The sequence below is a fragment of the Myxine glutinosa genome, chromosome 10, assembly GCF_964187855.1.
Source record: "Myxine glutinosa chromosome 10, kmMyxGlut1.1, whole genome shotgun sequence".
In the NCBI taxonomy this organism is placed as follows: Eukaryota; Metazoa; Chordata; class Myxini; order Myxiniformes; family Myxinidae; genus Myxine; species Myxine glutinosa.
Window position 1 is genome coordinate 36,766,215 of NC_136270.1, and position 27,527 is coordinate 36,793,741.

General features: G+C 44.8%; 1 protein-coding gene across 1 annotated transcript in view; it reads right to left on the minus strand.

The window, feature by feature from the left end:
* Window positions 1–3,053: 3,053 nt before the first annotated feature.
* Window positions 3,054–27,527, minus strand: part of LOC144894136 (uncharacterized) — a 147,671-nt gene continuing 123,197 nt past the window's right edge. Inside the window, exons 3-4 of the mRNA XM_078786223.1 lie at window positions 14,540–14,691; window positions 3,054–3,852 (exon numbers count right to left, since the gene is read on the minus strand). Coding sequence (XP_078642349.1) covers window positions 3,177–3,755 — 579 coding nt within the window. The 5' untranslated portion in view covers window positions 3,756–3,852; window positions 14,540–14,691 and the 3' untranslated portion in view covers window positions 3,054–3,176. The remainder of the gene's footprint in view (window positions 3,853–14,539; window positions 14,692–27,527) is intronic.

Here is a 27,527-nt window from a genome sequence, read left to right on the forward strand (position 1 = left end):
GCAGGTAGTGACCACGCCCATTTATCGAGGCCTCGGCCGAGGGTCCGAAGGCTTAGCATGACGGCCCTCCATATAATCCCATTAAAGCGTTCGATCTGCCCATTCGCTTGGGGCCGGTACGGGGTGGTGTAGCTCGAAGCGACATTATGCTGGAGCAAGTAGCCCCTCACCTCCTGTGACAGGAACACCGCACCCCAATCGGTATGCACGTAGGCCGGATACCCGAACATAGAAAACAAATTCTGCAGGCACCGAATAACCGTGGCAGCCGACATATCCCCGCACGTGTAAGCAAAGGGGAATCGGGAATCCTCATCGACGATAGTGAGCAGATAGCGAGAGTTGCTCGACATTGGCAGCGGCCCTTTGAAGTCCATCGCCAAGCGCTCCCACGGTCTAGTAGCCCTAACGAGTGTCCCCATAGGAGGGTTATAAAAACGCGGTTTGAGTTCTGCACAGATCGCGCAATCATGGCAGATGCGGCGGATGTCCTCAATCGAGTACGGCAGATTGCCCTCGCGCACAAAATGCGCGAAGCGCGTTACCCCGGGATGACACATAGTGCCGTGCAAAGTGCGCAGCCCCTCCAAAGTTACAACCCCCGCGCAAGTGGCCGGCCTCGATAAGGCGTCAGCGACCAGGTTATCCTTCCCCGGGCGGTATTTGATGGTGTAGCAGAAGTCGGCGAGTTCGATACGCCAACGGGTGATTTTCTCATTCTTAATGCGCTGAGCATGTAAGGTGTCGTACATAAACGCAACACTCTGTTGGTCCGTGACGATTTTGAAACTCCGCCCAAGCAGATACGGCCGCCATCGCCGAATTGATTCGACGATCGCGTACGCTTCCTTTTTGACAGACGAATGCCTCCGCTCGGCGGAGGTGAGAGTCCGCGAGAAGAAAGCCACAGGGCGGCCTCCTTGGGAGAGAGTCGCCGCTATCGCATGATCCGAGGCATCACTCTCCAAAACGAAAGAGGCACTCTCGTCAATCGTCGCGACAGCGGCGCCAGCGATGTCGACTTTAAGGCCCTCGAAGGCCGCCAGGGCGGCCGGGCCCATGGGGAAAGTGTTGCAGGCCACGAGGGGGCGGAGCTTCGCAGAGAAATTTTGCACCCACTTTGAGTAGTGGGCGAACAGCCCTAGAGCGCGTTTCAGCGAAGCCCGATCGCTAGGCGGAGCCATATCGAGCAAAGGGCACAGACGCTCCTTATCCGGAGAGACGGAGCCATGGGTCACGGTGTACCCCAAAAGGTCTACCGTGCGTAGAGAGTATCGACACTTAGCCGCATTCATGGTTAGGCGATATTTCCACGCGACCTCGAGGAAGCGTTTCAGATTAGCGTCGTGATGCTCCTGGTCATACCCACAAACCGTAAGATTGTCCAGATAGACAAAGACATCGGTCAAATTCTCCTTCGCAACGAGGTCATCCATAGCCCTCTGAAAACAAGCGACTCCGTTAGTTACCCCAAAGGGAAGTCTCGTGAACTGGTACAACCGCTGACCCGATTCAAAGGCTGTAAAGACGCGATCAGCCCTAGAGATGGGGACTTGATGATACGCACTACGCAGATCGAGAGTGCTATAAACGGAATACAGGGCCACCTGGCGTACCAGGGCGTCCATCCCCGGTAAGGGGTAGGCATCCAGCTGTGTAAAACGATTAATCGTCTGCGAATAGTCGATTACCATGCGCCGGCGGTGGGCCTCACTCCGCACCACTAAGACTTGGGCCCGCCACGGTGACCTACTGTGTTCTATAATACCGTCCTTTAAGAGCAGGGCCGTTTCTTCCGCAATGAATTGCGCGTCCGCGCGAGAGTAGCGCCGCGATTTGACGGCTACAGGGGTACAATCAGTGGTCAGGTTGGGGAACAGTGAGAGTGGCTCCATGTCCATTTGAGCGAGGGCGCACACAGCGAGCGTGTCCGGCCCTCCGAAGTCTATTTCCAAACGTCCATGCCGCTTAAGGAAATCAAGTCCTAACAGAACGTCAGCGCATAAAGCAGGTAATACCATGAGATACACGTCCAGGAACGTGTGTCCCTTTATCACAAGTTTCAATCGACACGCCCCTTTTGTGCTCAACCGAAGTCCCTGAGAGGCCATGAAGATCCGGCGGGTTGTCCCGAGAACCGGCCACCCATGTTGATGCACGAGTCGCTGATCGATAAAACTATCCGTGGACCCCGTGTCAATCAAAGCTTGCGCAAAAACGCCCGCGACCGTGAGCGGAATGATGGCCTGCGCAAGGCCGGCAGACCCGGCAGGTATTGTACCGGCCGGGCGAGAAGATCGCGCCTCGCGGGTGGATCCCACGCCGGCTGCAATCCTTCGGGCAGCGTCGGCAGGTTGGGCCTCAGCAGGAGCATTGAAGTCAGTTGGCTCATCAGCAGTTTCATTTGCCAGAGTGGGTGTGTGTTGGTCGTAAGAGCAGCCGCCAGATGGCGCTCGAGTCACGTGAGAAAGATCTCTGCCGTCTGCAGATTCATATGCCAAAGTGGGTGCATGTAATTCGTAAGAGCCGCGGCCAGATGGCGCTCGCGTCACGTGAGAAAGATCTCTGCCGTCTGCAGATTCATATGCCAAAGTGGGTGCATGTAATTCGTAAAAGCCGCCGTCAGATGGGGCTCGAGTCACGTGCTGCGTTTGCCGCACTTCGAGAGGAGTTTCCAAAGCAGGAGCATGTCGCTTGTTTGAAGTAGGCGTTCGAACGCCAGTCAAGGTCGGTCGCGCTGTGGCCGGTCGCGTTCGCGCCATTTGTTTCGGCGGCCCGATGTATCTCACCAAGGTCGGGCGTGTAGCCAGAGGCCCGCGAGAAGGAGAGCGGCTCCTCAAAGCCGAGTGAGGCACCCCGTCCGGCGCTCGATCCGTTGGCTCCGCGATGAGCCCATTCAAGGTCGCGCGGGGACGCGTGCCCCGAGCGGCCTTCCTGCAGACCTTTGCAAAATGGCCCTTGGTGGAGCACAGGTGGCATGTAGCCTCCCGGGCCGGGCATTCAGAGCGAGGGTGCTGCCGATTCCCGCAAAAATAACATTTTGCATACCGGTCAGGCCGTGGCCGGGCAGCGGCGGCAGCAGTGAGGCCGGAAGCGGAGTCCGCTTCAGGAGCTCCCAGAGACTCGGCCGTAGTGGTCGGGTCCTCCTCCGTATCCTCGGCGGTAGCCCTCTCCGGTCACGCGAGTTGCGAGGTCCCCGCCACGACTCGTGGGTGATCATATGCGGTGGATTGTTCTCGGGCATCTGTGTATACGCGTGCCAGCCGTAGTGCCTCTGTAAATGTCAGATCCGCGACCTCCAGGAGCCGGAGCCGCAAGACTCCAGAATTAATTCCGGAGATGAATGAATCTCGGAGCAAGTCGTCCTGCACTTGCTCGTGGGTCCGGACGTCCTGCACGCAGTCTGCCAACAGGTAGCGCAACTCCTGCGCGAAGCGATCGATCGATTCAGATGGTTGCTGTCGCCGCTGAGAGAGTTGATGCCGGCCGTGCACAGCGCTCCGTGTCTTTATGTAGAGGCGCTTCAGCTCGGCTAGAGCCGTAGCGTACGTCCCAAATCGAGAAATGTTCCGGAAAACGGTGTGATAGACCTTCGACTGTAACACGGACAGCTTTATCGCTGCGGTGGGCTCTGTTTCGTGAGCAGCAAAGTAATTCTCCAGCGTTTTGAGCCAGTGAGTGAACTCCGATGCTGATCCCTCAGCTTGAGGGTCGGCTCCGAGAATCGGTACCACGATCATCTTGTGGTCAGCCATTCCGGCGATCTAAATGATATTAAATGTCGTGAAAATCAAGCTCAGACACGACTTGACCTCTGGGTAGGTTTAATATCATTTAGATCTGTAGTACATCCTGTAAGAATACATGCATGCAACAGGCATTAAAATCAGAGTATTTCATGAGCAATGGTCGATTCAATATAGCAATGGTCCAACAGAGAGGACAGTCAGCGCAGCATTTAGGGGCGTACATACCATTCAAACTACAGGACTATGTCACAGTGAGTTCCGCTGGAGTGTCCGCGCGCCCCGGTTGTCCCGGGTCTTATAGACGCCCCTTCTGTAGCGAGCACACCCTGGGTTCACCTTGGTATAATTTCACTACACTGGCCATTCCAAGATTTGAAGCCTACCGTCTTGTTATTTTCCTCGAAGGTAGTTTTGACATAGCCTGGAGGTGTTTAGGGTCATTATCTTGCTGTAGGATGAACCCCTGACCAACTAGGCGTATACCAGAGGGTATTGCATGGTGCTGCAAAATTCTGTGGTAGTCATTTTGGTTCAGGGTGCCAGTCACTCTGTGCAAGTCGCCGACTCTGGATCCAGCAAAAGATCCCCAGACCATCACGTTTCCTCCTCCATCTTTGACAGTTGGTGTCACACACTGAGGAACCATCCTTTCGCCTACTCGACGGCATACAAAAACCCTGCGTGATGAACCAAAAATTTCAAATTTTGATAAATTGGTCCATAAGACCTTCTTCCAGTCTTCAGTAGTCCAATGGCGGTGCTTCATGGCCCAGGCAAGCCTCTTTTTCTTATTTTGCCATCTTAGCAATGGCTTTCTTACTGCCACTCGACCTGTCAAATCTGCAGCTCGAGGACTTCTCTTCACAGTTGAAACTGAGACTTACTTACTTCGACCAGTGTTAAGCTGTGCTTGAAGCTGTTGTCCTGTGAGCCGCCTATCACTCAAGCTATTGACTCTCAGAAACTTGTCTTCTGATTCTGTGTGGCTTTCGGTCTGCCAGACCTCTTCCTGTCAGAGTTTCCTCAAGTTTCCAAGTGCCTTTTGATGGTGTAGGAAACTGTACTCACTGACACCTTGGCTTTCTTTGCAATTTCTCTAAAGGAAAGAGCTACACTTTTAAGGGATATAATAGTCTGCCTGTCTTCCTTTGTTAATTGCCTTTTTCTCGCCATTATGATAGCAATATACTACTTCCTGCAGTGCAATATTGTCCAAATAATGCTTCAGAGGGTGTAATAACAGTCTGTTCCAATACTGCTTTGATACAGACAGGGGGTTTGTAATCAAGTAATCAGCAGAGGTTGGGACACCTGTAGGAATTGTTTGCATCAACTTTCAAGGCTTAATTTACTTACATTGCTGCAGAACAGCTGTAAGTTGTTAACCCGATTCCTTGTTCCCTGAAGAAGGCCTTTTTTTACAATATAACTGTGCAATTTACATTATTTTCCTGTTTTTGCTAACCTAAACTTTTTTAAAACCTCGAGCAGTTTACTGCTTACCTTTGTACCATTTCAAGTTATTCACTGGACTTGAATTGCTTAAATTTCAATAAAAAATGGAAAAATTGAGGTGTTATAAAACTTTTGACCGGTCGTGTATACAGGGCGAGTCAAAAGTAGCGCCCGATTTCTGTTAATATATTATATATATATATTTCTGTCAGTTGATTGTTTGTTTGCCATTTGTATTACAGTGTACAAGAAGGTAGAAATAAATGAATGACATGTTTATCTAACCATTTATTCGGGGGAAAATTATTACGGAGCTGTACCAAGCTGTTTTACTTGCAATTTTCAAAGTGCCTTCCGTCGTGATCGATGCACAAATGCAGCCGAGCAGGCACAGAGTGGCACACATGCTTTTAGAGTTCGATATCAATTTCCTCAAACTTTGCAGTGATTTGAGCCTTCAATTCCTGAATGGTACGAGGCTTTTCGCGATAAACAAGGTCTTTCATGAGCCCCCAAAGAAAGAAATCTGGAGGTGTAAGGTCTGTTTCCATTTTTTATGGTGTTTCCATTCTGTTTTTCGTAAGGTTTCCATTTTTTCTGGTGAAGGATACATATAACACTTTATTGGCTCACTTCCAACTCTGCAGATATATGGCGAGTTGACTTTTGCGGACTTTGCTCCAGTCTCCTGATGGCTACTTCAGCCTTAGCTACATTTGTTGCCATTTTCGGACAACCGGACTTCTTTGCAGTGGCTACCGACCTTGTTGCTTCAAATTTCTCGACAATCAATCGTAAGTTTCTTCCCTGGGGTGGGTTAATATCGAATTCCTGTGCCAAACGGTGTGCTGCCATCGTTGGTTGTTCATTACATTTGTAATAATGTTTCACGGCCGCAATGCGTTGATTCATTGAAAGGTAATTCATGGTTCAATTTGGTGCAAATTCAGTAACTTTCCAAACTCTCAGCAATAACCTGCAAAAAAAATAAAATAAATAAACTAAGAAAATTAATAATCTGCAAGACAATTATTAACAACATGACATCCCAGAAAGAATCTGACAGCCGAAAAAACAGAAATCGGGTGCGGGAGCTACTTTTGATTCGCCATATATATATATATATATATATATATATATATATATATATATATATATATATATATATATATATATATATATATATTCATTCAACTGTCACTCTTGGGTGAATATAATATATATAAATAATATAATATATTCATATATATTCATTCAACTGTCACTCTTGGGTTCTCCGCAGCCTAGTAGACACAATTGTGTCTGTTAATTGTGCCGTTAAGCTTAAAACATGCCTCATCTGACCACCAGATGTTGTCTAGCATTGTGTCCTCTTCGTCAAGTTTAGCTAAGAACTCTTCGCAAAATTGAAGACGGCGGTTGTCATCTCCATCATGAAGGGCATGCAGTAAGCGTGGAATGTAAGGTTTCCATTTTTTATGGTGAAGGATACGGATAACACTTGATTGGCTCACTTCCAAATCTGCAGATAAACGGCGAGTTCACTCACTCACCAAGAGTGACAGTTGAGAAGGAGGTAAATTTACCTGGCGTGACAGTTTGGGCAGCCATATCTCCATTAGGGATAATTGGAATTGGAAGCTTTTTCTTTGAGCAATCTGTCACTGCAGAAATTTACCTGGATATGCTGCAAACCTTCTTTTGGCCCAGGGTACAAGATCAGGACTGTTATTTCCAGCAAGATGGAGCTCCACCTCATTATGGACGTCATGTTCATCAGTGGCTTGATGAAAACTTTCCCGGAAAGTGGATCAGCAGCCGCGGTCGGATCGAGTGGCAGGCACGCTCGCCAGACCTTACACCTCCAGATTTCTTTCTTTGGGGGCTCATGAAAGACCTTGTTTACCATGAAAGGCCTCGTACCATTCAGGAATTGAAGGCTCAAATCACTGCAAAGTTTGAGGAAATTGATATCGAACTCTGCAAGTGTGTGTGCCACTCTGTGCCTGCTCGGCTGCAATTGTACATCGATCACGAGGGAGGGCACTTTGAAAATTGCAAGTAAAACAGCTTGGTACACTTCCGTAATAATTTTCCAAAGAATAAATGGTTAGATAAACATGTCATTCATTTATTTCTACCGTCTTGTACACTGTAATACAAATGGCAAACAAACAATCAACTGACAGAAATATATATATAAACTAGCTTGACTCGGCTCGCTGCGCTCGCCACACCAAGCGTCGTTACTGAGGAACGGGCTTATTTTAGCTGAGGCTAATGACTGTACCTGAGTTGCTGTGTTGTCATGATTTATACCAATCATAATACAAACAATTACTTTGCACAAATGCTTGTGATATTACATTTTTATAGGCAATTTAGGTTGAAGACTTAGGTTGAATGTTTTTTTTTTCAAGAAAGAACCCCTCAGCACATACAATGGGAAGGGGTAGGTGCAGACTGGAAGTTTGGGACGATTACACCTCACCACCACGTAATAAAAACACCTCACCACCACGTAATTCAAAACACCTCACCACCAAGTAATTTAAAACACCTCACCATCACGTAATTCAAAACACCTCACCACCACAAAATTAAAAACACCTCACCACCACGAAATTGAAAACACATCACAGCCATCAAACACGTAATAAAAACACCTCACAGCCATAAAACACGTAATAAAAACACCTCACAGCCATAAAACACGTAATAAAAACACCTCACCACGAAATTAAAAACACCCCACAGCCATAAAACACGTAATAAAAACACCTCACAGCCATAAAACACGTAATAAAAACACCTCACAGCCATAAAACACGTAATAAAAACACCTCACAGCCATAAAACACGTAATAAAAACACCTCAGCCATAAAACACGTAATAAAAACACCTCACCACCACAAAATTAAAAACACCTCACAGCCATAAAATCGTAATAAAAACACCTCACAGCCATAAAACATGTAATAAAAACACCTCACCACCACAAAATTAAAAACACCTCACAGCCATAAAACACGTAATAAAAACACCTCACAGCCATAAAACATGTAATAAAAACACCTCACAGCCATAAAACACGTAATAAAAATACCTCACCACCACAAAATTAAAAACACCTCACAGCCATAAAACATGTAATAAAAACACCTCACAGCCATAAAACACGTAATAATAACACCTCACCACCACAAAATTAAAAACACCTCACAGCCATCAAACACGTAATAAAAACACCTCACAGCCATAAAACACGTAATAAAAACACCTCACAGCCACGAAATTAAAAACACCTCACCACCACGTCATTTAAAAACACCTCACCACCAAGTAATTCAAAACACCTCACCACCACGTAATTCAAAACACATCACCAACTAATTCAAAACACCTCACCACCACATAATTAAAAACACCTCACCACCACATAATTATAAATACCTCACCACCACATAATTAAAAACACCTCACCACCACATAATTAAAAACACCTCACCACCACATAATTATAAATACCTCACCACCACGTAATTAAAAACACCTCACCACCATGTGATTTAAAAACACCTCACCACCACATAATTAAAAACACCTCACCACCACATAATTAAAAACACCTCACCACCACATAATTATAAATACCTCACCACCATGTAATTAAAAACACCTCACCACCATGTGATTTAAAAACACCTCACCACCATGTGATTTAAAAACACCTCACCACCACGTCATTTAAAAACACCTCACCACCACATAATTAAAAACACCTCACCACCACATAATTAAAAACACCTCACCACCACATAATTATAAATACCTCACCACCACGTAATTAAAAACACCTCACCACCATGTGATTTAAAAACACCTCACCACCATGTGATTTAAAAACACCTCACCACCACGTCATTTAAAAACACCTCACCACCACATAATTAAAAACACCTCACCACCACATAATTATAAATACCTCACCACCACGTAATTAAAAACACCTCACCACCATGTGATTTAAAAACACCTCACCACCATGTGATTTAAAAACACCTCACCACCATGTCATTTAAAAACACCTCACCACCACGTCATTTAAAAACACCTCACCACCACATAATTAAAAACACCTCACCACCACATAATTATAAATACCTCACCACCACGTAATTAAAAACACCTCACCACCATGTGATTTAAAAACACCTCACCACCACGTCATTTAAAAACACTTCACCACCACATAATTCAAAATACCTCACCACCACGTGATTCAAAACCACCACACCGTTATTAAAAACACTTCACAACCACGGAAACAAAAGTTTGAGGGAGTCGTTAAGTGAGAACACAGACACTGCCCAGATGTGTAGATATATAGATAAATGACTGTACCCGAGTTGCCGTTTTGTCATGGTTTAAACCAATTATAATTCAAACAATTATTTTGCACAAATGTATTTGTAATATACGTGATATCACATTTTATAAACAATTGAAGTTGAAAAAAAAAATCCCCCCCCCAAAAAATAATAATTGGAAAAATGTTCAAAAAAAATACCCTTGTAGTCTACTTGCCAGCAATGTGAACCCGGAAATGTTGAGTACCCCAAAGTTTTAAGTTAGAAATGTACAGTATGGGTCCCCAGCACTTAGAAACTGCCGGATGCTAACTTGCATATGTTGGGCAATTAGCAACATTAGCATTAATAGCATTAACCCCATCAAACATAGGCCTGGGACACTGAAATTTCTGTTTCGCTCTATTGCTCCACTTTTATTCACAGGTATTAGAGGTAACAAAGGCAAGTACCATACCAAACTAGAATAATATGACTATGGGTAAATAATATCCTCAAAATTAAAACACAAGTATACCCAAAATTATCAGAGCTGAAAAATATGTGCACTAGTTACACAACATAAAACTTCCATCAAGAAAGAGCGTCTTGCACTTCTACTACTCTGCACTGTTATAAAGCATATCCTCATCATAAAACTCATCCTCATCGTCTTCATCTTCTTCTCCTGACTCTACATTCTTGTCATATTGCTCTTCTTGCTGTGAGTGTGTTGCAACATGTACTATCAGAGCCTTTGCAGAAGCAGTAGCTGGTACAGGCCAGGCCTGCAGCTACGCAGCTGCACTTTGCTGTTAAACAGGGCTTTCACCCAGCTTTGCAGCTACAGCTGATCATTTCCAACACGGCAGGAGGAGCAACGGGGCTTGCATCCAGGATGGGCATGATGACTTCCTCTCCCTTCTCGCCTTCCTTCTTATTCCATCCAAACTCTGTTATGTCCACAGCTGGTGGGTCAGGGCAGTCTGCTGCTTTCCAAAGCAGCACCTGTAGATGGGCACGCCGTCCATGGAGGAGAGCGTTGCGCTCTGTAGGAGGCAGTGTCTTCAGTGCTGGGGGGGTTTTGCGCTTTCGGTAGAGGTCATATCTGGCGACGTTCAGAGATGCCGACTCCCTCTCGTTGTACAGAGCCAGGAAGAAACCACTCACTGCCTCTGTAATCTGTAAATCAGTAGCTCCCTCCTCTCCGATGAAGTGAAGCAGGTCACCAGGTACTACTCTCATGGCCTTGAGTGCGGACACCTTCCCTTTCCCCGCGGGATAGGAGGTGGTGTCACATCCGGAGAGAGCGACACTGCTCACCGAGATTCTCTACTGTCGAATTGATGTTGAGAATAGTGCCATCCCATCTCTCCATCTGCAGGTTACATGTGATACCCACCATCCAGCACCAATAGACCATGAGTACGAAAACATCAGTGTCGTCGCTGAGAATGCAGACAGTTTCAACTCCGCGACTGGCTGCATCCAACATGTATGAGATGAGGGAGACGTCAGCCTCGTCATGAGTGACAATACTGTCTGCTTTGCTGACCATCTTGATGTGATCTCCTATGCTGTGTGTGCACAGGAGCTCACCCAGTCTCCGTGTGTTTGTCTTGTTCTTCATCACTTTGTCGCGGCTAGGTAGAGGGGTTGTCAGTGAGAGTCGGTACTCTGTTGAGCTCTCCCCAGCTCTTCTCTGCCTCTCGTGGTCTTTGGCAGAGACTTGCTCATACCGGTCAAAGATGACAAATGTTTCGGTGATGTAGCGATTAAGCCGGCGCCCCATGCTGGCTGCGAGGTCAGCCACAGTGCCTGACGATGGCCACACCACGTGGTAGATGAGCTGCGATGCATCAACAAGTACAACATGTGGTGGGTGGGGATTGGGGGCAAGGATTCCAAGACGCTGGACGATCACAGACTTGTTACCCTTCCTGAGGCATCCATACTCATCGATGATGGATGCAGGGACCGGGCCGAGCTCGTAGTCAAAGAGGGCAGAGAGCTCCATTCTTCTCTTGCTCCCCACCACCAGCAGCCGAGCAAACAACGCCTCAAGGTCACATATGATCTTCGCATTGACCTTCACTCTTTTTTTGGTGAATGTCATTGTCACCACCTTATTTGAGATGGGCGCATGAAATCTCTCAGGAAGTGATGAAGAGAACAGTGTGCTCATGTCCTGTCCGATCTTCAATGCATCTTGCACATTCACCTTTTCATCTGCCACCTGGCCATTTATGATATGGTGGAGGGTCGTGGTCTCTATGGTGAGTGGATGGGTGTTTTCCTGTAGCACTCTCAGGATTTTAGCCCGGTCCTCCACGTCCAATTCCCGCCGTCCTTTACCCTCTTCTTTGTGTCTGTTGGGCTTCATTGTCTTATCCGGTGCTTCAGCATCGTCGTAAATCTCATCCAATGACTTGGAGAGATAAGAGCAGATGCCGAAAGAGTAGGGGCACTAACCACGCAAAAAAATGTTGGGTGAAAAAAAATCCACGGCTTTTACATCCCTTTTTTCACATGAAATTTTGATCGCAGGAAATTTTTATAAGAACACTCACGGAAAGCATATCTGTCTAAGTGTATTATGTCCAAATTTCATACAGATCCTTCAAACAGTTTGCTCACACGAAGCATTCAAACGGAGCAATAGAGCGAAACAGAAATTTCAGAAATTTCAGAAGTTTGGTACGATTTCACAAAAGTTTGAGAAAGTAGTTCAGTGACAACACAACACAACACAAGACAGGACAGGACAGGACAGACGCTGCACAGATATATATATATTAAACAGAAATCGGGCGCTACTTTTGACTCACCCTGTATATATAGATATATGTATGTATGTATATATATATATATATATATATATATATATATATATATATATATATATATATATATATATATATATATATATAGATAGATATATATATATATATATATATATATATATATATATATATACAGTATATATATATAGATATATATTGTTACGGACACGGCTAGGATGTTGTTTGCTGTTTGCCGAGCGGATGGCCGCCACGCCCGAACAGTTACCCCGACTAACCCGATTCCTGAACGTTGGCCAAAATCGCACCACAGATATTCAATGGGGAAAAGACTAAAGCGAAGGATGTGAAGAAGAAGAACACCAAAGCAAAAAGGTTGGAAATGCTACTAAATTTATTCCTACTATTTACACAATCAAAGAAACCAAGGAGAAGGAAGGATAATAAAATAAAATACAGAAGAGGAAAGGTGACACAGTGAAAATCGCTAACTTATCTAAACAGGCTTAATTAACCCAGGACAGAACAAACAGAACAAACTCACGTACACGAATGAGGAAATTGCAGGCAGGAATGACAGGAGGTGGGTGTCTGGAGGGGGAGGAAGGCACGGAGCTGGCTGGAGCTTGATCCCGCACGGGACGTCGGGCTGGACCTCGACGGCCGCCGATGCCACCAATCCTGTCGTGTGCGCGGGGTAACGGGTCGGAGCTGCTTGGTGGAGCCAACGCCGCTGGTGGGGGGTCTGGTGTGACGGGTTCTCTCTCCCTCTCTCTCTCTCACAAACTCCAGGACTCTTTCTCTCTTTGCTTCGCTTCGCCCCTTCTCTTCTCTCTCTTTCTTAGTCCAACCCAGTCTAACAACTTCCTCTCTTGCTTGGTCCAACTCTTAGTCCCACTCAGTCCAACTCTTAGTCCAACAACCACTTTTAGTCCAACAACAACTTCCTCTCTTTAATCCAACTCTTCCTCTCTTGCTTAGTCCAACAACAACTTTTAGTCCAACAACAACTTCCTCTCTTTAATCCAACTCTTCCTCTCTTGCTTAGTCCAACAACAACTTCTTAGTCCAACAACAACTTCCTCTCTTGCTTTCACGCGCGCTCTATATAGCGCCTCAGGCGATCAAGCCGCTGGTGTCCAGGACACGCCCATCGGTCAGCTCGCCTCGGCCTGATTGGTCGGCACGGCCCTCTGGCTCCGCCCTTGATGACGATGGGCGGGCACGCCCAGGAGTCGGCAGCTCCTCCCCCTTCTTCTCCAAGCCGACCTCGTGGCGAATGGAGTCGCGGAGGGAACAGTTGGCAATTGTTGGAAGGGGAATGTGAATGAAAGGGGATCTACTCTTATTTCACTTGGTGCAATGGAGTATTTAAATTAATGGAAGACAAATCCTTAGCCTAATACACATAATAAGGATATAACTACTGAACAGGGATATATGGTGTCCTTCGTGTATGCTTTATGGAATTAACTACGGGAACGCCCTTTGACCTTTATACAACAGACTGGAGGCAGGAGGGTCCAGAATAAAGCAATAATAATTAAAAAAAACACAATAAAAAACACAATCCTCATATCCACAACAATATATATATATATATATATATATATATATATATATACATACATATATATATATACATACATATATACATATATTCATATATATGTATATATCTGCACACCCATGTCATGCTACCCCTCACCATGCGGACAAAATTTTGTGAAAGAGTACATTCGTACAGACACAATGATGCACACCCCGAAGTGCAGAGGCAATAGAGCAGCAAAATAGAAATGTCTTGCTAATGATATACACTGAATAGGCAGCCATGGTTCTGCATCCAAACAGAGATAGCTCAATACCAGTATAAATTGTACATATAGGATCAGTGTGACGGCATTGAAAGCAATCGAAAACAAAAAAAATCCACAAACGCATATCACAACTAATCGGTGATTTACGACGAGTACTTACCTGGAAACCTGCGTGTAGCCATACAAGCACACAAACGCCCTTAGACTTTATTATTGTAAACAAATCATGAGGTCTTTAATACAAACAAATTTTCCCCAATCATGTCTTTCATCTGTGGTGGCAGGTGCATTATTTTAAGAGCTCTCACCATATGAATTATCCTTATCCTGCAGTCAAGTATAATGCAACAAAAATAAATCTTACTGGGATGTCCCATTTGAGATGGCTCGATAGCATTGATGTTTCAAGGATGAACTCAATCTGTCATGCCATCTTCAAGGATTTTTTTCATGGCTCGTCTTCGAATGAACAGACATTTATTCATTCATTTTTTCATTTATCGAGTCCATGTAAACCTGAGAAGGTGATAAGAGCTTATTTGCATCAATCATGTGGCACAGGTGCTTCATTGTTCCTTATATTATATTGGAGTGGGCATTCACTCAACAGATTATTGTATTGCGTCGAAATCAAAAAAAAATTTTATATGCTCACTGAATCTTCCTCATTATATTTAATTTGATATTTGCAACTTTTCTGACTTTCATTGACACACAATTTACGAGTTAAATGAGATATCGAACTGACAGCTCAACGAGACAAAAATGGTAATCCAAAAATGACAAAAATGACAATCCAACTTTTCCTCACCTTTCTAAAAAAGGAACATTTATTTAATGAAGCATCCAACATTAAAATGCCAACACGGTGTGTTCATTAACTAATAAAATCCATTATGACATGCAATGTGGAAAAGACATTACGGTATTCGAAAAAGGAAAATTCGAACAAGAAGTTAATTGAAGAGATACTGTGCAATCACATTGAATAAATTGCATTCAGACCAAATTGCAAAATTCGAATCAGAATTGTTGCCTCGGTGGACTTTTGGAAAGATGGTGAGTTCACTGGTTGGAGGACACCATCCTCAAGATGCAACGAATGTCAAATCACTAGATGACTATCAAAAACAGAAGTGTACAATTATTCTGAGATGGATTATTTACCCAACATTCACCCAACATATTGTACGCAATAAATTATTGTGCCATGCGTGACAGATTCTTGAGAAAATGAGACAAAATATTTTTACTTGCAAAATCGAAGATTTTTCAAGTATATTAGTTGGTCTTGTGCTTTATTCTGTCTGTTTGTTACTTGGCAAAAAAAAAAAAAAAAACATTTTGCAAGTATGTTGCTCACTCCGGTTTGTGTGTTTGTTTGTTACTTGCAAAATCGAAGATTTTTCAAGTACATTGGTCGGTTCTGTTTGTGGTTCTGTCTGTTTGTTTGTCTGTTTGTCACCGGCCTACAGGTCACAATTCTAAACCGATCGTCACGAAACTTCACCAAGTTGTATAAGTCGTCCCAATTGAGAAGCCTATTGATTTTGAGGTCAAAGATCAAAGGTCATCTGGAGGTCAAATTTCTAAAATCGCCATTTTGAATCCGATTGATTTGAAAATTGAATACCATTTGTATATCAAGTCACTAAATTGGGAAATGAACTATGTTTGAGGCCAAAAGGTCAAAGGTCAACTTAAGGTCAAAGTTTTAAAAATCATCAATTTTCATCTAGAAAGCCGTCAATTCTCAACCGATTGACTTGAACATTGAACAGCATTTGCATATCAAGTCATTAAATTGGGAAATGAACTATTTTTGAGGTCAAAAGGTCAAAGGTCAACTTAAGGTCAAATTTTAAAAATCATCAGTTTTCATCTAGAAAGCCGTCAATTCTCAACCGATTGACTTGAACATTGAACAGCATTTGCATATCAAGTCACTAAATTGGGAAATGAACTATTTTTGAGGTCAAAACGTCAAAGGTCAACCTAAGGTCAAATTTTAAAAATCATCCATTTTCATCTAAAAAGCCGTCAATTCTCAACCGATTGACTTGAAAATTGAACAGCATTTGCATATCGAGTCACTAAATTGGGAAACATACTATTTTTGAGGTCAAAAGGTCAAAGGTCAACTCAATGTCAAATTTTAAAAATCATCAATTTTCATCTAAAAAGCCGTCAATTCTCAACCGATTGACTTGAAAATTGAACAGCATTTGCACATTGTCACTAAATAGGGAAACCAACTATTTTTAGGTCAAAAGGTCAAAGGTCAACTCAAGGTCAACCTTCCAAAATCATCATTTTCTTCTGAAAAATCATCAATTTTAATCTGATTGACCTGAGCTTTGATTAAGATCGTCAATTTTAATCTTCAGGAAATAGACAATTTGATGTATCTATGGCAACTTTGGGGGGGGGTGGATTTTGCAAGTATCCTGCTCTGCGCGTCATCTTTCTTGTAACATTGGTTGTCAGGATGGCCTAGACTTAGAGGTATGCACACTCGCCTCTAACCTTTCTAGCCTGGTTTTGAATCCCGGCTCTGCTACAAACTGTCAACCTGGTATTTCACACCCAAGGTGATTCATCAATGTGTTTGCCTTCCCTCTGATGGACATTAAACTTGCTATTGCTTTTGGTCTGTTGCATCCTGATCCATTCATTATTCTTCTTGCTTTTACACAAGCCTTAACTTTGTATCAAAAAACCCCCATCAAAAACAACTGGGTGGCCCATTTGCTGGCATTAGTTGGTAGACATTAAAGATCCCACGGTTTTCTTCGTGAAGAGTAGGCGAGCTATCACCGGCACCATGGCCATATTCCAAATTCCTGCACTAACTTGTTGTGCACCAAGCAGGTAGCGTTGGTGTCTGGCATAATACTTCAATCATAAAGGCTGTTTCTGGTCTTATTATTGTTCCTGACCACAAAACCCACATCTGGGTTAGTGCGCAGAAAGGCAGAGACAATGTGTTTGAGTGGCAGGCGACACTTATTGCTGGCAGGTCGTGCAGCAAATGCTGTGGTGGGACTCGATCTGTGCGGTGCTGCCTCAACAAGTTAGGGGGTTCGATCTGTGTTTCTTATGGGCTTAGTATGGTCACGAATAAGAGCAGATGAAAAAACCCTCGAAGCAGCATATTTGCTCGCAACACAGGGGTAGCAATATTGCTGCTTAATTGATTGTTCAATCTAAAAACAAAAATCAACGTTTTTGCCAAAGGACATGCTCGCTGTTGTGCCTAACTCTCAGCTTCCTAGCTCATAGGATGGCTGAGATATGCCCGGAAAAATAAACAAACAAGAAAGCAAGAAGACGTCATGCAGAGCAGGACACTTGCGAAATCGACACCCCCCCCCCCCCCCCCCCCACAAGAAGGTTGCCATGGATACATCAAATTGTCCATTTCATTAACATTAAAATTGACGATCTAAATCAAGGCTCGGGTCAATCGGATATTAAAATTGATATTAGAAGTTTTACCTTGAGTTGACCTTCGACCTTATGACCTCAAAAATAGCTGTTTTCCCAATGTAGTGACTCAATATTCAAATGCTGTTCAATTTTCAAATAAATCGGATCAAAAAATGTCAATTTTAGAAAGTTGACCTCAAGATGACCTTTGACCTCAAAATGAATAGGCTTCTTCCTTTTGACCAACTCTACCATCTGGTGAAGTTTCGTGAAGATGGGTTTAAAATTGTGACCTGTAGGTGACTGACAAAAAGACAAACAGACAGAATAATGCACAAGACCAACCAACAATATACAGTACTTGAAAATTCTTCGATTTTGCAAGTAACAAACACGGAGTGAAAACTGAGTACTCTCTTTCGGTGTGCGTCAAAAGGGAGTACTCAGTACTCAGTACTCTGATTACGTCATGCAGCGCTTGGAGATGGAATAGGAAAGGAGCGGCGTACAATACATGACTTTCCAGTGCAACATAAAAATCAACAAATTGCTTAAACACAAAAAAGCAAAATCAGTGGAGTGACCTTTTCGAAAACCAAACTGGTTATCACAAATACTTACATTGGTACACCTGACCAGAAAGACACACTAAAGTACTTTTGATAACACGGTAGCACGAATCTCGCCACCTAGCCTAAAACCTTCCCGGGGCCCGTCCCGACATTTTTTGTATTAGAGGTTTCCTCCTATCTTTCACCGTTCAAGAGATTAGCGCGTGCAGACAAACAAACAAAAACCTTCTTTTATAATATAGAGAGATGATGCCGACAGACACACAGGGCATACTTGAACTTTCCTCTAGATTTGGTCATCAAATCACCAAGTAGTCCTTACTGGGGTTTACCTCAGAGGAGTTGGATACATCATGCAGATCTTGCACATGCTCTAATGGGGTCACACCCTGGTATTGTATAATCAGATCTTCTTGATTTACAGGTGAAAAAATAACTAGCTTTGACTAAGACAGACACTATATCATCATACAGTTTATCACTGGCTAGAATATGCTCAGGTAAGCAGCAGCTAGCACTACAACCTACAACAGGTATGCATATAGCTTGGTACTATAATATAATCAAGTCCAGACTTGGATTTCATTGCATAAAGGCTAATATCGTTATAACTCAAGGACGACCATTTTACGTTTTTGATGCCATCGCAGCTTTCAGATACATCAGCCATATATTCAGGCAGAACATCGAGGTTAACAGTCCATGGTCAGAACCAACAAAATCAGTTAATACGCTGAGAATGCTAATAGCTCCATGGGCACCGGATGTTGTTGTGACCTGGGCCGGATTTAGGAATGGGCAAGCTGGGCAGTTGCCCAGGGGCCTCCACATATGGACGATCAGAAGAAGCTGCACTCTCACTGTCTGAAAATTTCGAGTTCAGAATTTTCTTCCAGTAATTGATCAGTTTCTGAGTTCATTGGAGCAACGATTGGAAGCCTATGAGAACACCTGTTCTCTTTTCGGTTTCTTGCGTAAACTGGAATCACTGGACTGCGATGAAATCGAAGCAGCTGCAGAAAAATTGGTTGCTGAGTACAAGGATGATCTAGATTCTAGATCAAACACTTGGTGTTGAACTTGTGCAGTTTGCAGCCTTCCTCACTCATTTACTGGAATATGAAGATGATAAGATAGGGAGAGAACATTTCCTTAACAAACTGTTGATGGACAAGAAAGTTGCGGATACATTTCCAAATGTCGAGATAATGCTTCGGATGTACTTGGTGCTCATGGTCACAAACTGTTCTGGAGAACGTTCATTCAGTAAAATGAAGTTCATCAAGAACAGACTCCATACTACAATATGTCATGATAGGCTCAGTCACCTGGCCTTGATGAGTATCGAATGTGACATTCTCAGAGAGATTGACTTCGACAAATTGATCCAAGACGTTGCAAGGGTCAAGTCTCGTAAAGTGCCTAGTCTGTAAATATAGGTATCAGGTACTTTACTAGATTCTTATGATTGATCATGATTGACCTGCTTGCTTATTCACTATTCAGATTCTTTATACTTGAAACAGGAACTTCCTCGATTCTTATAGATTGATCATGATGTTTAAAGATGTGCCTGCTTGCTTATTCAAATTCTTTATGCTTGAAACATAGGAACTAGATTCTTATATAGATTGATCGTGATGTTTATAGATGTACATTTTTATTCAGATTATTTGTACTTGAAAATATATACTTTATGGATGACTAACTATGTCTTGTCACATTTTTAGTATTCTAAGGTAGGGTGGGCCTCCACATGTCTAAATCCGGCCCTGGTTGTGACACAGCAGTTGAGCCAGAGTCCAATGTGATGAACACAGCTGTCACATGTATATGTGTCCACATCAAGTTTTACATAATCAGACACAGCATTATGTCGCAGAAATTAAGCATTTCTTTTCCAAACAAGGATGAACACCTGAGGTTAGCAACAAGTATAAAGACATTCGCTGTATCAATCACATTCCTCAACAATTACCTGCAGTTTTCCTGGGATAGTTTGCAAACAGTTCAATATTCTCTCTGAGTTATCAACGAGCATGTATACATTAATAACAAGACTAGGAAGGGCAGATGTATTCTTCACCTTGTCGGAGAATGTGTTAAGACTCAGGAGACTCCAATATGACCGAAACAGCTTTATAAAGTAAGGATTTATTATAATTACTAAGTCACTTGTTTCAATTCAATAAAGACTACAATAGCTAAACGGATTGTTAATTCAAGTCGTTGGTTCTTCTTCTTCGGCCGGTCCTCTCTCAGCGCTGTTCACAGGGTTCCGTTCTGTTCCGTAGGTCAGAGCTTCTGGTGACAAGTCCCTTGACTCATAGTTTGCTCTGGTTTATATGGGCCTTGTCGCGCTAATCCTTTCTCCGCAAATGCCCCGAGGTCATGCATGCTCGCCCCACTGGCACCAGCTCGCTCCCCTCCTGCTGCGAGTTCCATTTACCAAACAATAGGGGGGTGCTCCAGCCTGGGGCTGTGACCAGGTGGACAAGAGATTACCATGTTCGTGCACATTCTTGGCATTCATTTACGAAATCGTCTATCTGCTTCGTTACCAGTCTTAATCAATGAGTTACCAGTGCCAATCAATAAGTTACACTGAGTTACACTTCCACAATTCCCTCATCTTTTTGTTTTTGTTTATATTAACCATTAATCTAAACATCAATATAAGTAAACAATCAATCACTACAAGTAAACATCAACACAAGTATAAGTAAAGAATCAATCACTGCAAGTAAACATCATTACAAGTATAAGTAAATATATAATCAATAACTTTGGTAATCAAATTCCCTTAGGCATACACCGTCATCCTGCAAGAATCACAAAACATTTCGTTGGTCATTGACTCCTTCCATATTGTTCAATCTATTGCATTTGCATCACAAATATCTTTTCAAAACAACACTTCACCATCACCAAGATACAACAATTTCACTTCATTTTCAAGTTTTGTAAAGCATCTGCACCATCTGGCAAAAACGTTTGCCTCCACACGAATGTTGACTTTGTTTGAAAGGAAGGGCTGATCACTTGTGTTTGAATCCAGGTATGAAACATTTTCTCCTAATGTCTTCATAGCACCTGCACTACTTCGTGTAGGATTTCGCTGTTGTGGTAACATTGCGGTGTCATAGACTGACCCTGCTCTCCTTGTAGCATTCTTGCCACTCTTGCTGTGAACCATAATGATTCCTTGAACAAGGCCTTCGCCCAGTTGTAGTCGACTTGCCTCCTCCCTCATTATGAGTGGGCAGCAAGTGTTGGTGTAATGTTGATTGGCCAGCAAGATGTGGAACAGGGATGCCGGATGCATCCACAATGATGTTGGGACCATGGTGTTCAGGTCATTCATGGTCCTTACCAGGAGCAACCAGCAGAATCGTGCACAGCTGTTGTGACAAGGGCACAGCCGTTTTTTGCAGCTCCATGCTGGTTCCCCGGACGTTGGTGAAGTAATAACATATGTCCCCGCATTTCACAGAGGTTGCAGGTAAAATGTCGTTGTCCTGCAACTTCTGATGTGATGAATGTTCGAAGCCTTCGAACAAGAGTAAGTGATCGCCTTTCTTTCATATGTTGCAGTGTGATCCAGGCAAATGGTCACATAAATTTCCTTGGTGAAGGTAAGCATTCATCTCCAAGTTACACGGGAGAATGTCTTCATCATTCTTTGAGAAAGAGGGTGTATGCCACGATTAACTTCATTTTTTAGCCACAAATTTTCTTTCTCGAACTTCTTCCCAATTCCGTTAGCACTCCCTTCAAAATGTGATCTCGTCTTATCCTTATGCTCAGTCACATCTGAATCTGCTTTCCACACACACTGAATCAGATAGGGTACATCTTACCATGAAATCAGCATAATCATGTGTTACGTGGTCCTCCCGGTAACTACCTGGTCTTGGTGACCCCCGGACCGTGGGAGGGACCCCGCCAGAAAGATATATGGTTTATACGCTTTCGTAACGCAATCAATATGAATTCCGGTCAAGAAGAAACCCCACACCAAGGATCCGGAATAATCAATAATATATTCACTGAGCAATCAACAACCATCAACAATGCACAATCAATATTACAACCATGTGAACTCATCTACACAAACTCTAAGATGGCCATCTTAATCTTATACATTCCTCACGTGAGCCCCACTCCTGACTCCCTCCGTGGTCAATGTCTCTCCTCTCCGCACACGGGCGGTTGAACGAGCCCCGGGCGGACGTGCTCTAAACGTGCCGTCTCGGACTGGGGCCGCGGCTGCAGCGCACCTCCTTGCCAAGCCACGGGGCAAACCCAGCGCGGCGTCCAACGTGCGCGAGGCCCCAAGTGCGATCCTTACGCGTCCTTGTAGATGGGCAAAAACCCAGCGCGGCTTCCGACGCGAGCGAGGCCCAACGTGCGGACCCGTACGCGTCTTTGTAGACGGGGCAAAACCCAGCGCGGCTTCCGACGCGAGCGAGGCCCAACGTGCGGACCCGTACGCGTCTTTGTAGACGGGGCAAACTGTCCCGGACGCTTGGTTTCGTGCACGAACTCACGGTGACTGGACGTGTCAAAAGGTATTTACCGCCCAGGTAACTCCTCTCGCCAGACGTTTCGCAACGGCGCGTTTTCCGCGCAGCGTAAGGTCGATTCCACCTTCTCGTCGTCGCGGGGCGAGGAAGAAGAAGCACCGTCCTTTTCTCTCCTCGTGTCTTTTCTTCTTCCGTTTTCGGCCACTTCCGTTTCCGGCCACTGGTTCCGAAGGGCTCCTGACCCTCCCATCACAACAACCCTTAATATAATACACACGGATAAGCAACCTGAATGGTAATTTACATACATTCACCTAAATATGTAACACTCCCCCCCTTCAAGAAAGAAAGTTTGAACCCAGCGAAAACTTTCTTTGCCGGCCAATTTGGAGAAACAAACCAGATCACTCAACCCCCCCACATTATCAGTTCCCCCCGGGCACAGTTATCACTTAAAAATAAAGCCAGTTAAGCCACTCGATAGCACTTTTCCGGGAGGCCAAGCCGAGTATTCACTACATGGATGCCTTTAGGAACGCGGAGTTCACGGTTAGTCCGTGCAGGAAAGTTCTCTACATGGGCGCCTTGAGGAACGTGGAGTTCACGGTTAGTCCGTGCAGGAAAGTTCTCTACATGGGCGCCTTGAGGAACGTGGAGTTCACGGTTAGTCCGTGCAGGAAAGTTCACTACATGGACGCCTTTAGGAACGGCGTTCACGGTTAATTCGTGTAGGAATCTTGGCTCGGCGGCTCCGCCGCCTTCAGTGCTTCAACTTCTCAGAACGTCCCTAATAATTAGGGTGGGACCACTGGTCCCTGTAGTCCCCTGAATACCGGTCTTCTTCTCGGCCACTACTTTGCCAATTCTTCCTTCGGGAGCGGCCGTAACTCAGGGAGCCTCCATAATAATATTGACTGCGGCCACCACCAAAACTACCGCCCAGTTGTCCTCTCCTGTAGACCTCTCGACGCCTACGAAATGCCTTCCCTACTGTTATGGTCCGACCCTCCAAATCCTTGCCATTCCAATTCTTCTCTGCCTCTCTGGCGTCTTTTGTGCTGGCAAACGTGACAAAGCCGAACCCTCTTGACTGTTGCGTTTCCCAGTCTCTTACCAACCGCACTTCCACCAGCGGCCCATATCTGTTGAAGACAGAGGTCAGAACTTCTTCCTCTGTTTTGAAGTTCAGTCCCCCTACAAATAACTTGGCACTTTTGTCCCCATCCCGAGCTGGTGTGGTGTTATTTTCCCTGCTGGGCTCTTTATCAACCCTCAGGTTACCATAAACTTGACCCCCGGCCAAATCATTCCCGAGAACCACAGATACACCCTCTACAGGAAACGTGGCTTGTAAACCGACGGTGACCGGTCCTGACACCAAATCGGACTCCAACTGGATGACCTGAAGGGGAGCACTAACACCGCCCCCGATCCCCTGTAAACGAACACTATCCCTCGTTGCCGTCTCCTCGGACCATGGCAAAATGCCTTCAAGCATTAAAGATTGATGGGCCCCTGTGTCTCTCAATATCCTAACCGGTCTCCGGTTAGTCGAGGCTCCATCCAGTGACACAAACCCCTCGGAAATAAATGGTTGGTAACCCTCTTGATGGCGATTTCTTACGCTAGCCATCGCATTCGGAGTTGTAATAGTCGGACTCCGCTCTGGGTTGTCCCTTTTCATGAGGTAACAACTGGACATCAAGTGTCCAGGTTTTTTGCAAAACGCGCAAGTAGGCCCGGAGGAAAAACTCGGGGTCTGCCTCGGGCCCCCCGAACTATAAGTTTGTCTTGGGCCCGCATCCCTCTGATTTCGAACCGGTGGGGTATCATAGTTGTCCCCATAATCATCTCGAGGCCGCCGCCATGTATGGTCGTTCTCCGCACCTGCTGTTCCCCACCTCCCCTGCGGAGATCTAGGCGAGGAGTTAGGTTCGTGGACCCCTATTCGGTGGGTTAAGGCATAATCATCTGCCATGGTGGCTGCGTCCCACAACTTTGGTACCTTCTTTTCCTGCAGGTACACTTTGATGTCCTCGTGGACACACTGCTGGAATTCCTCCACCAGGATCAAGTCCCGCAATGTCTCGAAGTCTTTCCCGACTCCTTTTGACTCACACCACCGATCAAACATGTTTTCTTTCACTCTGGCAAACTCCACATGGGTCTCACTCTCCCTCTTCCTGGCATTCCTGAATTTTTGCCTGTAAGCTTCCGGAACCAACTCATAGGCCTTGAGGATGTGCTTCTTCAGTACCTCATAATCTGCACATTGGTCCATTGGTAGCGCCGAATAAATTTCCTGAGCTTTCCCCACCAGCACACTTTGTACGAGTATGGTCCAGGCCTCCTCCGGCCAGTTTAATTGTCGAGCCACTTTCTCAAAGTGTGGGAAGAATTTCGCGACTTCCTTTTCACTGAACGGTGGAACCAGCCTCACATGTCTGCCCACATCCCAGGTTTTCTGGTGAGGTGTCGACCCCGTCAGCAAGGGTGGTGCCTCTCCCCGTTCTCTCATTAACTCCAGCTCCTTGAACTTGATTTCCCGCTGAAGCTCCATGTCACGTTCCTTTAATTCCCTTTCCGCTTTTCTCTCCTCTGCTTCGAGGTCCCTTGCAGCTCTCCTTTCCTCTGCTTGTTCCTTTTCTCTTCTTTCCTGGAGTTCTCTTTCCACTCTCCTTTCCTCTGCTTGTTTCTCTTCTCTCCTCTCCTCTGCTTTCCTTTCTTCTTCTGCTCTTTCCTTTTCTGCTTTCCTTTCTTCTTCTGCTCTTTCCTTTTCTGCTTTCCTTTCTTCTTCTGCTCTTTCCTTTTCTGCTTTCCTTTCTTCTTCTGCTCTTTCCTTTTCTGCTTTCCTTTCTTCTTCTGCTCTTTCCTTTTCTGCTTTCCTTTCTTCTTCTTTGATCCGTTCCTGGCTCCGTAATTGCAACTCCAGTTTCCGGAGCTCCACGTCTTCTGGCTCTTCGGGTAGCCACTCCCAGGCTAACTCGTCCCATGTTCCTAATCCCACCATAGATTGTATCACCGTGGCCTGCAACTCTGCCTTCCTCAAATTAGTTCGGACCTCCAAGTTAAAATGTTTGGCCAATTTCAAGAGATCCGACTTTAGCAATGCTCGGAACTGTGCCTCACTCGGGGTTACCCCAAAGTTCTGTGCCACAAACGCCATGGTGCCTATCGTTAACACCTGTTAACCTTCACCCCAAGACTTTCCCCAATTTCTCAAAAAAAAATATTACCAATTAATAATTAATTAATAAATTTTAATTACCAAAAATATTATTATTTTATTATTTTATACACTTTTAGATCCCGGACGTAGACCCAATTGCGAAACCGCAAATCGTAATTTGGACGAGCCCCCAATTCTGTTACGTGGTCCTCCCGGTAACTACCTGGTCTTGGTGACCCCCGGACCGTGGGAGGGACCCCGCCAGAAAGATATATGGTTTATACGCTTTCGTAACGCAATCAATATGAATTCCGGTCAAGAAGAAACCCCACACCAAGGATCCGGAATAATCAATAATATATTCACTGAGCAATCAACAACCATCAACAATGCACAATCAATATTACAACCATGTGAACTCATCTACACAAACTCTAAGATGGCCATCTTAATCTTATACATTCCTCACGTGAGCCCCACTCCTGACTCCCTCCGTGGTCAATGTCTCTCCTCTCCGCACACGGGCGGTTGAACGAGCCCCGGGCGGACGTGCTCTAAACGTGCCGTCTCGGACTGGGGCCGCGGCTGCAGCGCACCTCCTTGCCAAGCCACGGGGCAAACCCAGCGCGGCGTCCAACGTGCGCGAGGCCCCAAGTGCGATCCTTACGCGTCCTTGTAGATGGGCAAAAACCCAGCGCGGCTTCCGACGCGAGCGAGGCCCAACGTGCGGACCCGTACGCGTCTTTGTAGACGGGGCAAAACCCAGCGCGGCTTCCGACGCGAGCGAGGCCCAACGTGCGGACCCGTACGCGTCTTTGTAGACGGGGCAAACTGTCCCGGACGCTTGGTTTCGTGCACGAACTCACGGTGACTGGACGTGTCAAAAGGTATTTACCGCCCAGGTAACTCCTCTCGCCAGACGTTTCGCAACGGCGCGTTTTCCGCGCAGCGTAAGGTCGATTCCACCTTCTCGTCGTCGCGGGGCGAGGAAGAAGAAGCACCGTCCTTTTCTCTCCTCGTGTCTTTTCTTCTTCCGTTTTCGGCCACTTCCGTTTCCGGCCACTGGTTCCGAAGGGCTCCTGACCCTCCCATCACAACAACCCTTAATATAATACACACGGATAAGCAACCTGAATGGTAATTTACATACATTCACCTAAATATGTAACACATGTATATCTTCCGACAGTTTCACATTCAACAATTTGTTGTTTTCCCTTACAACATTCAAAAAGTTATATTCATTTATATGCGTCACACAAATAATATTCAATTAGGTATGTATTTTGCTACTAAACTAAGAATAGCATCCACAATTGCTTTCAGGTTAATATAGTTCAAAAATTAACTTGTGCAGGTATTTTAGCACTACTCTAAGAAAATAAATTGTATATGATTACAATCACAAACAGGAATATCTAATTCCAAACAAAAATTTTCCCAAACCAACAAATTAAGCATAATGTATTATTACCATAATTCCTCTCCACTTTTTCTTTTCCCCTTTTTTTTTCTAACAGTGTGTCACTCGTGGTGATATGAGTTCACTGATATTGTAATTGACACAACTCATAACATTGTCGTTATGCCATTATCTTAATTCTACTGTATTCATTTGCAACATCACTTGATTTAATCTTTTAATCTCAGTATTTA